Below are 15,331 nucleotides of genomic sequence, written 5' to 3'. Positions count from 1 at the left end.
ATATTCGCGTGGTGGCGTCAGACAGTTGTCGAAATATGAAATGTCTCCCTGTTTATTATGATGACGATGCAGGCTAGAGAAAAGTTCCATTCACAATCACAGCGGACCGGGGCGTAATACTAATAGCAAAATATCGAGCTTACGCCGGTAAGATCAGAGTTATATTTCCCCGAAAATCTGTGAGATCTCAGTATTTTGTGACTGTTATGTGAGCTATCTAGTAGTAATAACTCTCTGTTGTCTTGGTTAATGCGACTTCGTTACCGTACATTGGGCTAGTTACAGGTTTTAAGGTTGATCAGCTATATCTTCATTCATATTTCATTGTCGAAAGTATATGTTGATCATGATCAGTATACAGTAAACGGAAGTTCAACTAATTCATTGATGATTGGCATTCCTCCAGATTTCATTGATTCGACTTCTATGAGATTTCTTTTTACAGCTGTCATAACTTTCATAAATCTTTGAACTATTTATATCAGGTTTCAGATGATTGATTCATGAAACGACAGAAAAAAATCAAGTATGAAGCTGAATTGTTTTGGAGAAAAGGCGATAGGTGAAATAGTATTCTGAGTTATGTTGTATGGACATTGGGCTATCCTTGTTAGATAATCGCGATTTCTATAATAGTCCCAAACAACTCTAAATATTTCTGCGAAATAGTGAAAAGCGGTGGAATTATGACAGTCCCAAACCATTCAGTTCAAAGGAAAAGGAAAGTATGATTGCTGGCTATCATAAAGCTATACAAAGGACCTGTACCACAATGTGCAAGGTTGTCGGGATCTGCGCCACCCTTGTTCACAAATTTAGATGAGTAGTTAGTCCATTTGGAAGCAATGAAACAAGCGATCTCTTGCAGAAAAATAGCTCATTGATATACCGGTATGAAACATTCCTTTTTTAAAAACCCTGTTTCCATGAAATGGATGAGTTATGGTTGTCTTATTTCAAATCATGTCCTACAGGCTATATCATGATAGGTACAAAAGCGAGCGGCATTGCCATTTTTATCTCCATTACTGTATGGGAACATAGCTTCTTTGTTTTGAATGCCATTGAAAGCTGTGGTCGAGAGAGACTGCTTGAAATTGATGACGAAATAAGGGCATGCCGTCAACAATGCAGTGTAACTTTGTTCCAGTCGCATATATCTTTGCAAAAATTAGCATATCCAACGCATTACCACATTAACTTTATATCACATAGCACATTTTTTATCAGTGTGCCACGATCGTTTTATAATTTTTCTAGTGTGCCACAAGCCAAAAAAGTTTAAGAACCACTGATGTAGCTTGTCGCCATCTTCGAAACATGACATCACTCGATCAACAAAGTTTATTTTTTTATCGTAATAAGTACGAGAAAGATTGAAAAGAGGGATGATGAAAGAAATGATAAAATGCTAGAGTGAAGGATATTTTGAAATGTTTTAAAGGATTCTAATCATCGCGTCGACTGCAGTCTGTATACAAATGAGCTAATTTCGAGACCACAATGAAACCAAAGGTTGATCACAATTCGTTATTCTTGTAGTGATTACTTCTCGTTCAAAAAAAGTTTAGCCTACACGCTGGTAACGAAAATGTACGTTTTTTCTTCGCTCTCAAATTTAATGGAATGCTGCATTGAAAATTGATATGATTCAAGTTTTGCATACTACCAATCACTTTAATTTGACCGATGTTCTTCGATTTACTTCAGAGGAAACGAGATCTGTGAAAGCCAATGATCCGGAGTATAATGCATTTTTCAAGTACAAGGTAATGCAATCGTTACCATTCATCTGCTCTTGCAAATTATTTCGAATCAAATGAATATCTGATGTAATACCATTGATACCTATCAACTTGCAGTTTAGTCGACTAGATTGCTGTTTTAGGAGTGTTTTTGTAGTTTGATAGATGATGCTGTCCTATCCTACGGGACCCCATTTAGGAGTTCGCTGTCTTAGTTTGAAAATTTCTCGATTCAATATGCATTTTGTTTTTACTGTCATAGTAGGCCTAGACTTGAAAATTAAATTCCATAAATTGCATGCTTTATATTGACAGAGTATGTGGTTTTAAGTAGCCTTCAGATATCTAGATGTCGATGGTATTAAGGTATCGGTACCACTCATAAGCATTCATTCTAGTATCTAGTCATGTGACATATGAAATGCCTTATTGTCTAGAATTTGGTCGTGAAATTTGTGTGTAGTCCTGAACTGGACGTTGGACTTTTGTGCCTCATCAGTTTCTCGACAGCTAAAATGTTTTCTCTTTTATTTTTCAGAAAAACAAAATCATCACGTCCAGATACAACATTTTAACGTTTTTGCCTTTGAACCTCTTCGAACAGTCTTTGAGAATTGCCAACACTTATTTCTTAATTCTTGTTATTCTTCAAGTAAGTTGCATTATTCTTCAAGTGAGTTACGTTTTAGCGGCAAGCATTTCGCTGGAAGCAGGACGGCATCAAAGATGTCATTTCGTTTTGTTGAGCCACTATTTGGGTAGCGTTGGCTTGGGCTATTTTGAATACCTTTCTGCCTCACTGGCTAATTTGATAGTAGGTATTTTGAACTCGGACCATGTGTAAATAGTATTTTAAAGAGCGTCATTATGTCAGCCATAGCGACTTTTTAATTTGCTGATCTTTTAAAAGATAGTTTCATCGCGTGATGATGTATTTTTGTGTTTCATGAACCATTGCTTTGAATTGCTTTGCTAAAACGGTTGCAATTTCATAACGATGTGACTTGATTTCTGCAGTTAATTGATCAATTGAGTCTTGGTCGAGCACATGGATCATCTGCGTGACTTTTCCATGGTGGCTGAATAATTTATGACCATTTCCCGGTCATCTCAAATTGCTGAGTTACAACTTGAGCATTTATCTTTACATAGCTGTTGGTATTTTGATCAGTGCGGGTTTTTGAAATATACCGTTCAAACTTGTTCTATCGCATCATTGTAAAGACCGATGATGTATTATTGATGTCTGCATATTGATACACATTCACGATAAAACTTGGCAGGAACAGTTTGCAAATGTGTACCAAAATCATTTTTCCATTTCATTGTAGGCTATATTCCCCAAAGTGAATACAATTCATATTACTACCGTGATAACTTTAACATACACTTATTTTTCAGCTTATCCCGCAAATATCTTCACTTAGTCCAATCACAACTATTATACCGCTGGTTGTCGTGCTGTCTGTAACAGCGGTGAAAGATGCCGTTGACGATTGGGTGAGTGGCAGAAAAATTAACAAAAAGAGTTTTTGGTGGTCAGCGAAACACAAAACCGAGACGTGATTTTTTTACAGAGCTTTTTTATGATAATGTTGCATTGTGGGTGACAATCCGCCAGCTTAGCAGGCCTGCGTGTACTGTACAAGTACAGAAGCTATCATCTTCCTGTAACTGTGAAAACATAAGTCCCCACCTGTGCTCAATTCATAAAATCCCTCTGCTTATCTTGTAATATCTTGAATTATATCCAAGCTACCGTTAGCATTGTAACCTAGCCTATTCATGATGCGTTATCAGAAATAATAGGATATTTCTTTGTTTGGGGTTTGGTTTCCATGGAAACAGTGACGTTTGTTCTTGTAGTTGCTTGAAGTGGGGTCCAAGACCACTTTTCATAGCTGGCATCGGATGCGCTGCAAACAAAATGAATTGTTGTTCCCATGAAGTTTCAATCACCGTTATCGTCAAGATGACTCGGATACCCGCTTTTGCCCGTCTATTGATGGCTGATAGCGAAGAATTCGCATCCACTTCTAGTATTGTACCCGGAGCTGCTGATATTTAGTGACACCATGTGTTGACTGGATCAGCAATTATGACATTGTCTCGTATGTAGTGGATGTTTGTTAAACTTCGGTATCACATCAGAATTATTTTGGAATGAAGTTACCTTATTAGTAGGGCAATTTTTTTTTACATAAAACGGAAAAATTTGAACTAAAAATGGAAATTTGTTATTTTTCGATGTAAAAAAACAATTTTGACCAAATTTTGCCCTCTTGTATTTAAATTAGGCATTGTTACACTTCATGTTTGAATTGTTGTGCTTTTCTACATTTCTGGTTGGAGCCGCCTGTCCTTGCGAAGTAGCTTGGCAAGAATATAGAAAAACGTTCAACAGGTGTAGTGGTTTACTGGCAGCATTGAAGTTCAGTGCATACCCCTGGATTGTTAGTTATCCCCCTGTTGCTTCATCCGACAATGTTGTCTGCATCGCACTTTTTAGACCGCAACCCAAATCTGAGTTTTAACATCCACCCATATATTGAGAACAACCATGCAGTCAAGTTTCATATTCAGATTTGAGATATATGTGTGAGCTCGTAAATACCTTGGATCTACTAAAATTTCCCTGTTGATTATAACGCCTTGTCAGCTTGTGGCAGCCTATTTGTTTCATTCGATGATTTATGATTCACAATGAGTAGACAATGGGCTATCTTCAACACACCTTCTTCAATGGGCTTATAAAAAAGGTTACAACGTGTAAAATCTCAAATGATAAGTTCACCCACGGTGCAACCTTTACGACACCAACGGAATACGGTTTGCAAAAATATTTTGACATCGTAAACAATTAACGCTGCAATTTTTACAAAATTTCGACGTTTTTGGCAATGTCAAAAAATAATCGCCCCGCGCGGTTATTAGCATGGTGTTCAACAATAAGTCACCTGGTGCCACAACTTGAAAATGGATTTGACGAGGACAATCAATGACACATGTTACTCTCTCTTTACTGTATTTGAAGGGGACTCGTTTGTTATGTTTGTATTCGGGACTGTTTTTACTCCGAATTCCCAAGCTAAAATGGTACCGAATACACTCTTATCGCCTTCATTTAGGCTGAAATTCATGTTGAAATACTATATTATTATGTGTTCTCTGTACTGTTTTGCAAGTTATTATACAGGTTGTGTTATTCTTTCTGACCTTACAGAATCGGCACAAAAGCGACGATGAAATTAATAACCGAAAAACTCTGACCTTGAAAGGAAATAAGTGAGTTTGATTTTGTGGTAATTCTAATATGATGCATGTATTGTACCACTTTGTGAATATGTATAGCGGTGTATTGGTTTTGAGGTGATTCTGCTTTCCGTTACTGATTAACCCACAGTCGTCATCAGTTCATGTCTTTGAATGGCACTTCAGTCGCTGTTTGTTTGCTTTGATTGCGCGGCCAAACAAGTAATCCATGTTGATTTTCCATAAGCGGTATTGATAATGCTTAAAAATTAGACTTGTCTATGGTCACTGAATCGAGAATATTGGTGGACATTGTTATCGTGTTGGAAGGAAATCCGTTTGAAAAATTGTATTGACCTGTTGGCTGTTGATCTGATGTATTGAATAAATTGCATATACTGTAATGCTTGTACATGTCAACGTGTGGATGTACTATTTCATGTCGCTAGGTATGCTTAGCACAGGAATGTACAATCACTATCTGACTTGAGTAGATGTGCAATGCAAGTAGAAAAAATGCTAATGGTATCATGTATTTTATCACTAGCTGCCTTTAGTTTCAAGATCCCTGCCTCAGATTTTAGCCTACATTGAGTCAGTAAAATTTTATTCATTACTACACTACGTCTCATCTTCCATTCATCTCCGTAATCGTTGCTTGTATTGTATCCATCAATAACCGACACTACCAGTAGGCTAGTGATGTAATTTTCTCCATTTCCACTCTTCTCTCGTAATTACCATGACAGTACCAGTGATATTGTATCACCCGCACCCTTAGGGCTAGTCTCTCACTGAGGCACATCTTTACATTGTGAACGAGTCTATCTAGGTCATTGCCCAATGCACATAGCAATGCATTCTAACGTAATCCTGTTATTTGTGGCTTTTCAACACATCAAAACTCTCCTCGATATACCATTTTCTGTAGTCTTTGGGAGCTTTCAGTGATTTGGCAGTCATATATTATCGCAGATTTTACATTAAACTCATCCACGTTAAGATGGGCTGAGATTGAGAAGATGTGGTGAACTGTGAACAGCTTATATTTGGGGATGTCAAAATATATTCTGATGTACTAAAGCAACTCTTATACTTATATGGCTTGTCCAGGCATGGTTAAACCCCTGAACTCGTACAAAAATAGTAAATTCTGTACAGGTCTGGGGAAAGGCGCAAGGCACACAATATTATGCAGTGGTGACAGACTTCTTAGTGGAATATGACTTGAAGACTGCTAGCCAACACTACTCATATTGCCTGAATGCATTAAAATCTAAGATCTTTGACAGACCTGATACTAAGTGATCATCAGTAATAAATAATATTCCATTACTTCAATAGGCAATTTGACCCGACTTGAAAATTCTACATTTGCTGGAAAATTTTGAATGCCTTTTGCGACAATTGTTAAGAATTCATAAAAATGTTGCACTTTGTTTCATCAGATTGGAAGAAGTTCGATGGATGAATATGTGTGTCGGAGATTTGATAAAATTGGAAAATAATCAATTTGTGCCGGTAGGTATCAAGTATATCCTGTACAAAGACGAACTAATGCATTCATGATTTTACCTCTAGGCCGATATTTTGCTACTTTCCAGTAGCGATGAAAATAACTTGGTCTATATTGAAACCGCGGAACTTGATGGGTACGTAAAATTCAGCTACATTCCTTTCAGACTATGGTACATTGCCCTCTGTCACGTGGCCACATTTCATGTATCTCTTAATATTTATTCTTATTTGTCTGTAGAACAAACAATGTTGTGGTATGTAGTCATCTGCACTTAATATGGTCGACAATATGCTCTCTGCAAGAGTAGGCCTACAACTTGATATCTTAACACATAGGCCTATGACTAGGCATTTTATAAGAGGCTTTTGTTCAACTTTGATGCACCATGATGTCATTGGAATACGATCATACCTTTCATCTACTTGGTACATTCTTTGACTGCATGTAATAGTTATCAAGGAGCTTGTGTTTGGGTAATACAATAGACATGATGGTATTTGGGTCAGGCGAAGGCCGTGGAGATAATGTTTGCCTTGGGTGTGATGTACCTCTCATGTTTCGATGTGTGCCATTCTCCCTACTTGATTCTCTAATATATTATATCATGGTGTTTGTCTTCGGTTTCTGTAATCAGGCATTGAAATAAGCCTATATAACTGGTTTACGTTGCAAGTAATTGTTCGATTTTTACATACAGAGAAACAAATTTGAAAGTACGGCAATCTTTACCGGAGACTGGAATGATTGGCGATGATCTCGGAGAAATGGCCAAGTTTAATGGTCAGTGCATTGATGATTTGACGTTATTAAGCCACCGTTACTATCTGTATTCAGTTGCTTATAGAATAATTTTGTTTGCCTATGCTGCTGAAATTTTTACTACATCATTTTATAACTCGGCGGTCTTGTTTCTATTTGCTGACGATACAAATACACCTTCGGTGTCATAGTTCATGGTGCACCCACTTACCACACATCTGTTTGTTGTCGTAGTAGAAGTTTGTGTAACGAATTCTCCGCAATCACCCGTTCTTATGAAACAAAGGTCAACATCAGGAAGTAAAGCCAAGCTAGGATGTGTGGTATGCATTGCAGCCGCTCATTGCTAGCAGCACACTTACTTTGGTGCTGACCTTACAAATTATGTACATGTAACTCTACGCACATGGGGAACAGCGTAGGCTATTTAGCCTGGGCATAATTTGCAAGAATTTGGAATTTTTAATGTCAAAGAGGCCTTACTTTGTGAAGACTACCAGTTGAAATATGGAATTTGGTCTTTTAACTGTTGATAGAGTTAACTGCTTGTGATTTGTAAAATCAAGTCACAACCGATATGAATGAGCCTCCAATATCCATTCCCGAATCAAACTGAATCACTGTATTTCATGTTTTCATACCACCGTTTTGAATAATCTCGTTCCCCATCTGCTGCAACTCTAAAGCCTTTTTTATTGTTTTTCCTCTCGTTCCCGTGTTAGGTGAAATATCGTGCGAGCCGCCCAATGTTTACTTGCATAAATTTATCGGGAAAATGTCCTGGAAGGACAAGGAGTACTCTCTGGACAACGATAAACTTCTGTTGCGGGGATGTAAAGTGAGGAACACGGACTGGTGCTTCGGTTTGGTGATCTATGCCGGTCCGGAGACCAAACTAATGATGAACACGGGTATGCGTCGGTTTTGTGCTATTACGATCCTTCTCTTTCTGTATCTCATATATATGGCTTGGCACAGCTGATCAGTGATCAATCTCCACCGTAAACTTACAACACCAGCCACCAATCGCCATATCCTCTTTCACAACTACTATGATACAAACCCTCAAGTTTCGAAAAACATAGACATCAAAAAATATCTTTATGTTCAGGAAAGTACAAAATAATTGCTCTATTAACGATAACTATACTAGAACTGAGCTAACGATGAATATTTTCACGGAGCAGTCTTTTGAAGCATTAAGGCATCAAGCGATTAGCTATTGCCAGTTGTTTTGAGCCCTGAATTGCCACTAATTCAATTAAAATACTGGTTGGTTCGTCCAATTAGCACATCGGACGGTATTAAGGTCTTGTTGAGTAGGCAATCCTAGTTTTGTACTTGTAGGCTAGATTCCTGTCATGGTTGGCTTGGTATGTTGATTTAGCGGTCATGAAATTCATTACCGTTCGTTGATGTCACTTATTAAAGTGGCCGTATTGGCTTCTTCGCATAGCAGATAAATCTAGTAATACACCATTAATGCGATAGGATCTGAAGGGGCCTAAAATAGATCCACGAAACACTTATGTTGGTTGTCTTTTTGCAGTATAAACATAGCCAATACATTGTGACTTTCAATTTCATTTATTTCAGGTCAGACAGTGCTGAAAAGAACTAGCATTGACCGACTGATGAACACTCTTGTTTGGATGGTACATTCTCGTTGAACTGTATGAGATATTCTTGTTTCAACTCTCTTTTACATTCAGATATTTGGATTTCTGATAACGTTAGCAACTATATGCGCGATCGGCAATACAATATGGGAATCGCAGATCGGAATTGTGAGTGATATCTAATAATAATCATGCGAATATCTCCCGTCAATTCTTCTTTCTTGCGTCACAGCGATTCACGATTTATCAGCCTTGGATGGATTATATCGAAAATATTTATAAATCGGGATTCCTGGCGTTCTGGTCGTACATCATCATCTTGAACACGGTTGTCCCGATTTCGTTGTATGTCAGGTGAGAATAATCGTAAGCCTTTCTAGATTACCTGCCACATTATTTCATATTTTACGAAATTTGTTTTTGTGGAATTTCAATAAATAACTTGGTATCTCAATACTGCTGACTGTGACTCTAAGACTGCCAGATGTTGGGCTCGCACAGTGAGTCAGACTTTTGGTTGGTAAGATCGATTTTGTTATATAAGACTTGGAGTTCACTCATTGTTTAGGAGTCATAATGGTACTGGTCACTGAATTGGGATTTCATTTAATTACAGAAATCAAACAATAATTGCAGCGGCACATTGTTATGGAATACGTGTTAATAAGCAGGGACGGGTATTTGTTGTACTTGTGGCTGATTTCATTGATGAATTGTTAATATTGATGTCACGCAGGCCGGCATATAGATTTGCCGTACGATCCAGCTGTTGTCAGCATCCGCATATCCCCCGCGTGTAAATCGTTCACCAACTTTTGCAACTCTTCAAACGGTTCTAAGGGTAACATCAACTTTATTTTATGGCCATAGCCGATCTTCTATTCCTGTAGTTTTTTGTCATATTCTCCGCCTGTATGCCAATCTATGGACTGGCTCGGTGATCAAGTAATTTTGATCTTGTTCTGCATATTGGTGCATAAATTCATTCCTGTGCAAAACATCTATGGTCGTTTTGCACCAGGCCGTTTGTTATCTTTATATGATGCCTGAGCTGCTAACTTGAAGCACAACCCACTTGCCAGATCGGATGGTTATGAGTGAGGAGCCTAGTTAATCTCGATTTCTTGAGTCTGGGGTCATCAGCAAAGTTTGCTAAGTTGATAATTCATTATAAATAGGAATTGTGCCACTTCTGTCCAAGGTCTAATTCGTGTGTCCGTGCCTTTCAGCGTGGAAGTCATCAGACTCATGCAGTCCTGGTTCATAGATTGGGACCGGCTGATGTACTACGATAAGAAGAATCTTCCGGCGAGCGCCAGAACCACGACCTTGAACGAGGTACGTGTTTATCGACGTCGGAGACTCGGGAGTACAATTGATCTTGATTGAGATGCCTCGTTATGTCGAAAATCGATTGGAATTGGGAATGTCGACTGATATCTCTCTTGAGACGGCTATGTTTCGAGCTATTGACGTTTTCTAGTGTCCGTTAGCAGTGACGAGCGCCAGACACCAGTAAACCATGTTCGGGAGTTGATTAGCTAATCTGTGCTGTAATCAGAGGCGGTCGATGCAAGCCGCAAATGGACAGCAAGGGTGCTTGACGTAATATTATCTATTTGCTACGAATGGAATTGAAACAACTTTGGTATCTTTAAGAAAGATTATATTACCGTAATGTTAATATGTTAGATCGATTGAATTAACTCCTAGTTCTAGACCTGGTTTTGGTACAATTTTTCCGAACCTCACCAGATATGAGCGGTAAATTTTTTATTATAACCTCATGGCCACGTCCAGTGTCCACATTACTGTGGGCCGGTGTGAAAGTTTCCAGAAATGAGTCGCACAGGCGAGACCGAGAGAGAGAGTATTCCGATCTCAAGTTGAATATAACTAAATTTGGGTGTAAAAGGGGGACTATTTTTATTACTTTTTTACATTCTTGGAAATCGCTACTTCTGTTTCTACCCGAGTAGAGATTTATGACGTTACTTCTACTTGGGTAGGCAACCAATGTTGACTGTTGAGTGCTTTGCACAGTTCTTCATCTAGTAAATTTTCCAAATTCGATAATAATAACAATTATAGCTACACATTTTTTCCAAATTAGACTAGAATCAGAATTAGGGGTAGGCTACACCATGTTCTCCAACTTAGATTGGGTTTACAATTGTAGCTTCACGGTTTTTTCCGAATTAGACTATAATTGGAATTACTGAATTCGCGAAACAGTTGAATATCGAGTTCAGTTTGTATCGAAATCAAAGTTCATTGTCGTAAGCGTGACAATGGCAAATGTCCGTACGGTAAGCTTGGCTCGTTTCACGCTATACAGTTCTGTAGCATTTTCAGGAAGAACTGAAATTAGATTAGAATATAAATTTGAGCATGGAAACGTTCCACAAATTGGGCTGAAATTAGGTTACCCGTGTTTCGCTCAAAATAGTTTAATTAAACTAAACTATAATCTTCTTCTTTGACCTATGGTTCTTATTACCGGCTTTTGTTCTTTGTGTCTTCCCCAAGAGCTAAATTCCCGCCAGAGCATCAAACAATGCTATGCGGGGTTTATCACCCATCCAGTATGCTGCAATTCGTTAATCGGACACACAATTTCGCAGGAATTGGGACAAATCGAGTACATCTTTTCCGACAAAACCGGCACGCTAACGCAAAACGTGATGGTCTTCAAAAAGTGCTCGATAAACAGCGTCACTTACGGCGACGCTTACGACAGCATCGGAAACAGAATTTCGCCGGAAGAACAGGTAAACAACGGCAAATTTCGCGGCAACCATCACAGAGCTTACTCGCGATTCTGTTTAGAACTTGATCCCGGTCGATCTGTCGTCGAATTCCTTTTACGAGAAATCGTTCAAGTTTTACGACGGGAAATTGCTGGAGCGTTTGCAGGACGGGGACGAACGCTGCTGTCTGTTTTTCAGACTGACCGCTCTATGCCATACGGTTATGCCGGAGATTGACGAAGATGGTGAGCACACCGTTTAATTAGGGCCGAATTTGAATGTAATGACATAAGTACGGAGATGCGATATTTCCGTTTTCACAGCCTAATAGATGAACATGTCTAGAAGTATTTCCAACTCGGTAGATTCGCTTATCCTTTAGAACTCATAAAAGTGTTAATATATTACTTCCACTCTGTAAACTTTGGTTATCTCGAAATCCTCTTGCACTCAGTAGAAAATCGCACCAATTTTTATAATTGAACATTGTCAACAGTTGGTCCGGCATGTTGCAATCTCAGATACGCCAACCCTACTGTGTAAGCTTGTTTCATGTTCATGACAATCGGCCGCTAGCTATACCGTGTTTCCGTGTATTATGTTTTGTGCTGATTACTTATATACAATATTGTTGTCAACAGCGATGTAATTTTGAACTTCCTCATATATGCTTGAACAATTTACGTGAGCACTAAATAGCTTATACCCCGAGCTAGTAATAGACAATGGAATTCTAAATAGTATACCAAATCTATCACTTTCACTTCAAGCTGTCAGCTTGCTCTGTTACTTCTTATCTTGTATTACACCTCTCCCCCATATAAGTCATGCTAAAGTAAGCCTGGAGAAGCCAAAGTGTCTTTTTAAGATTATTTAGTGTGCGTAGCGATATTCATTGATGCTTCCTTTGACTTGTGCGTAGCATGCATTGCTCAGTAAATGTTGTAAGGTCCATTTATGTGAAATTTTGACCTTAGCATTACTCATATCGCTCGCGCTGAAAGAATTCTTGTACGCTTCGCGCTACCTGCGCTGTTGAAATGTAGTATAGTAACGTAACATGGTAACATGCTTCGTTGTTTTTGTATATCCCGAATGTTTACAAATTACAATGTATCAATATTTCTATGCTTTGTTCCTCGTTGAATCTATGAGACTAATGCTTCCTTGTGTGGCGGGAGAGGAAGTACAGGGTGTGATAAAAGGAGGTCGGTGCTGCTTAAAAGTATTATTATCCTGCTAGTTCTTCCACAGGATTAGTATTTCATTATTGACTCTTACTTGCTTTGTCACTTCATTTTGTTTTCATTCCGAGATCACATCAATTGACAAGGTATAAGACATTGTAATTGTAAGTGTCCACCAAATTCCAAGCCCATTTGAGATGACCGCTGTATATTGGACATCTAATTTGACCACAAATAACTCCAATCAAGTATCTACAAGCTGTCTTGTTATTATTATAGCTTCCTGCTTTTAAATTTGCGGGGTTTTTTTCAGACAATCTGATCTATCAGGCGCAATCGCCCGACGAAAACGCGCTGGTGTCGGCGGCGAGAAACTTTGGCTTTGTATTTCGTGCCAGGACGTACGACACAATCACCGTCAACGAGATGGGTTAGACGAGCCCAAATCGCAGCTACGGGACTATGGAAATATGATCCGATTACGATTTTTTGTTTCAGGCAAAGACGTCACATACTCCTTGCTGGCGATCCTTGATTTTGACAATGTCCGCAAACGAATGTCTGTGATTGTGAGGGATCCCGCTGGTGAGTTTAGTCAAACCATGACTTTCAAATATGATTTGAACACAATCCCAATTCTCTCGTTAAGGTGGTGGATCTGTTGTGATTTTTGTGTCAATTTATATACGGTAGAGTTGTATATCTCAACCCAGCACGCCCATCGGTTCGTCAGCTAGCAGTAAAAGTGACTCCTACCGAAAATGCTTGATTCCGCAATCCTGATTATGAAACGATACATTTTTACATTCCGCTGTGAAAACAGTAGGGGCTTGGCAACATCAAGTACCTGAATAATTCGATTTCGAGTCGAGTACTCAAGTACCACTCATTATGATGTTACAACAGTGAGAAGGACTTGGAAAGTTTACATGCGTACTTTTTCGCGACCACAAGGAAAACAACGCCAGTTATGCGCCGTCGTAAATAGTTTTGTTCTCGCTTACTTATGATCATCCATGGATATCTATAGTTTTGATAACTGTTTGAATGCGTTGATATAACCAAATGAAGTTTAAAGGCTTGCAGAGTGGGAAGAATGTGTCGAAAGTGCATTCATCAGGGTTGTAACCAAGTCACGAGGCACCGAATCACAAGGCAATCTCAGTTTTATAGTTTTGACTCGAGTCAAGTCGAGTCATTTTCAATTCACCACCGAGTCAAGTCCGAGTCCAAGTCAGCGAAAAGGGGGTCGAGTCCGAGTCACGGTATTATGACACGAGTCGAGTCCAAGGCATTGTGTTTACGGCTCAGTTTCCAGTTAATCACTTGTTAAACCCACATTTTATAACTCTGTTAGGTGATATCGAATGGTTCGCATTTATAATATACTAATTTTCATCACTTTTAGCAGTTTCTGGCCGCATTTTCAAGTACCAGTCCAGTACCAATAGATGAAATCCCAATAGTGTGTTTACTTTACTATTCTTCGAAATTACAATGAAATGTTGGTCTTAGCCGTCTGCGTCTCGAGTCATGCGCAAGTCGAGTCAATACACAGATCGAGTCGAGTCATTTCCGTATTTTGAGAAAATGACTCGAGTCAAGTCGAGTCATCAGAAAATCGTGACTCGAGTCATTGCAACCCGGGCATTCATCAATGACAAAGAAGACCGTAGCCTAGAAATTATTCAATTATGCAAATAATTGTCTATTACTACACAATTGAATGGTATATTCATATTTAAATAAACGCAAATGTTCTCTTTTTTATTTTTTGCTTCAACTACTCAACTCGAATCTTTAAGCCCAGCCCTAGAAAACGATGAAATATAAAAACTCTCACTTCACAGAACTACTAGAATATGTGTGAAGTAGACAACACGAAAGTATACCCCCTTTCATTCCAGGAAAGATCACGCTTTATTGCAAAGGAGCGGACACGGTGATTTACGAGCGGTTAAAGGCGGGTCAGGACGAAGACGGCGCCACCGCTGAGCATTTAGAGGTCTGTTGTATATTTAATAGAGCATTATTGATTTCAGATGGGCTGTCTTTAGGTATAGTGCGAAATATCGTGCACATACTCTACTACACTGTATGTAGGGTGGCCTATTCATTCAAAGGTCTCGTCTACGTATTCAAATTTTATGTGCGGTTTATATAACCGTAAACTCGCAAATACCACCAGCATAATTGTATACCGACGTGATACATAATTCACGAGTTTTTAATTGAAAGTTTAATATCTCCAGGACTTTGCTACCGACGGTTTGCGGACCTTGTGCTTGGCATATAAAGACTTATCCGAAGAGGAGTATACTGGTAAGAATTTTTTAGTAAACACACTGTTGCTTATGATATTATTGTTTTGGGTGGGTCGGCATGGGATACCATCTGAAGTTAACAGCCAAAATCTATTGATTTGAATTGAAGGGCTTGCGATATGCAGATTTTTGTGTTACCCCCTCGTGTTTAAGCCTGTCGATATTCTTTGAGGCAC

General features: G+C 38.8%; 1 protein-coding gene across 3 annotated transcripts in view; it reads left to right on the top strand.

Moving 5' to 3' along the window:
* LOC145447602 (phospholipid-transporting ATPase ID-like) overlaps window positions 1-15,331 on the top strand; it is a 29,162-nt gene continuing 13,831 nt past the window's right edge. Inside the window, exons 1-20 of one of the 3 annotated variants that reach the window (XM_080325845.1) lie at window positions 1-147; window positions 486-562; window positions 1,711-1,769; window positions 2,284-2,397; window positions 3,147-3,245; window positions 4,969-5,030; window positions 6,446-6,518; window positions 6,579-6,649; window positions 7,214-7,296; window positions 7,998-8,186; window positions 8,872-8,930; window positions 8,988-9,062; window positions 9,127-9,248; window positions 10,124-10,232; window positions 11,519-11,665; window positions 11,724-11,889; window positions 13,145-13,261; window positions 13,330-13,416; window positions 14,739-14,836; window positions 15,084-15,153. In XM_080325845.1, the coding sequence (XP_080181971.1) occupies window positions 529-562; window positions 1,711-1,769; window positions 2,284-2,397; window positions 3,147-3,245; window positions 4,969-5,030; window positions 6,446-6,518; window positions 6,579-6,649; window positions 7,214-7,296; window positions 7,998-8,186; window positions 8,872-8,930; window positions 8,988-9,062; window positions 9,127-9,248; window positions 10,124-10,232; window positions 11,519-11,665; window positions 11,724-11,889; window positions 13,145-13,261; window positions 13,330-13,416; window positions 14,739-14,836; window positions 15,084-15,153 (1,834 nt within the window). In that variant the 5' untranslated portion in view covers window positions 1-147; window positions 486-528. Of the gene's footprint in view, window positions 148-243; window positions 563-1,710; window positions 1,770-2,283; window positions 2,398-3,146; window positions 3,246-4,968; window positions 5,031-6,445; window positions 6,519-6,578; window positions 6,650-7,213; window positions 7,297-7,997; window positions 8,187-8,871; window positions 8,931-8,987; window positions 9,063-9,126; window positions 9,249-10,123; window positions 10,233-11,518; window positions 11,666-11,723; window positions 11,890-13,144; window positions 13,262-13,329; window positions 13,417-14,738; window positions 14,837-15,083; window positions 15,154-15,331 lie in introns of those variants that run through there. The other 2 variants (XM_080325846.1, XM_080325844.1) reach the window with 2 other exon arrangements.

Source organism: Botryllus schlosseri, chromosome 10 (assembly GCF_051294905.1).
Source record: "Botryllus schlosseri isolate E-star chromosome 10, Bs_hap1, whole genome shotgun sequence".
Lineage (NCBI taxonomy): Eukaryota > Metazoa > Chordata > Ascidiacea > Stolidobranchia > Styelidae > Botryllus > Botryllus schlosseri.
Note: the sequence above shows the minus strand (reverse complement) of the source record. Positions and strands in the feature narration are given on the sequence as shown.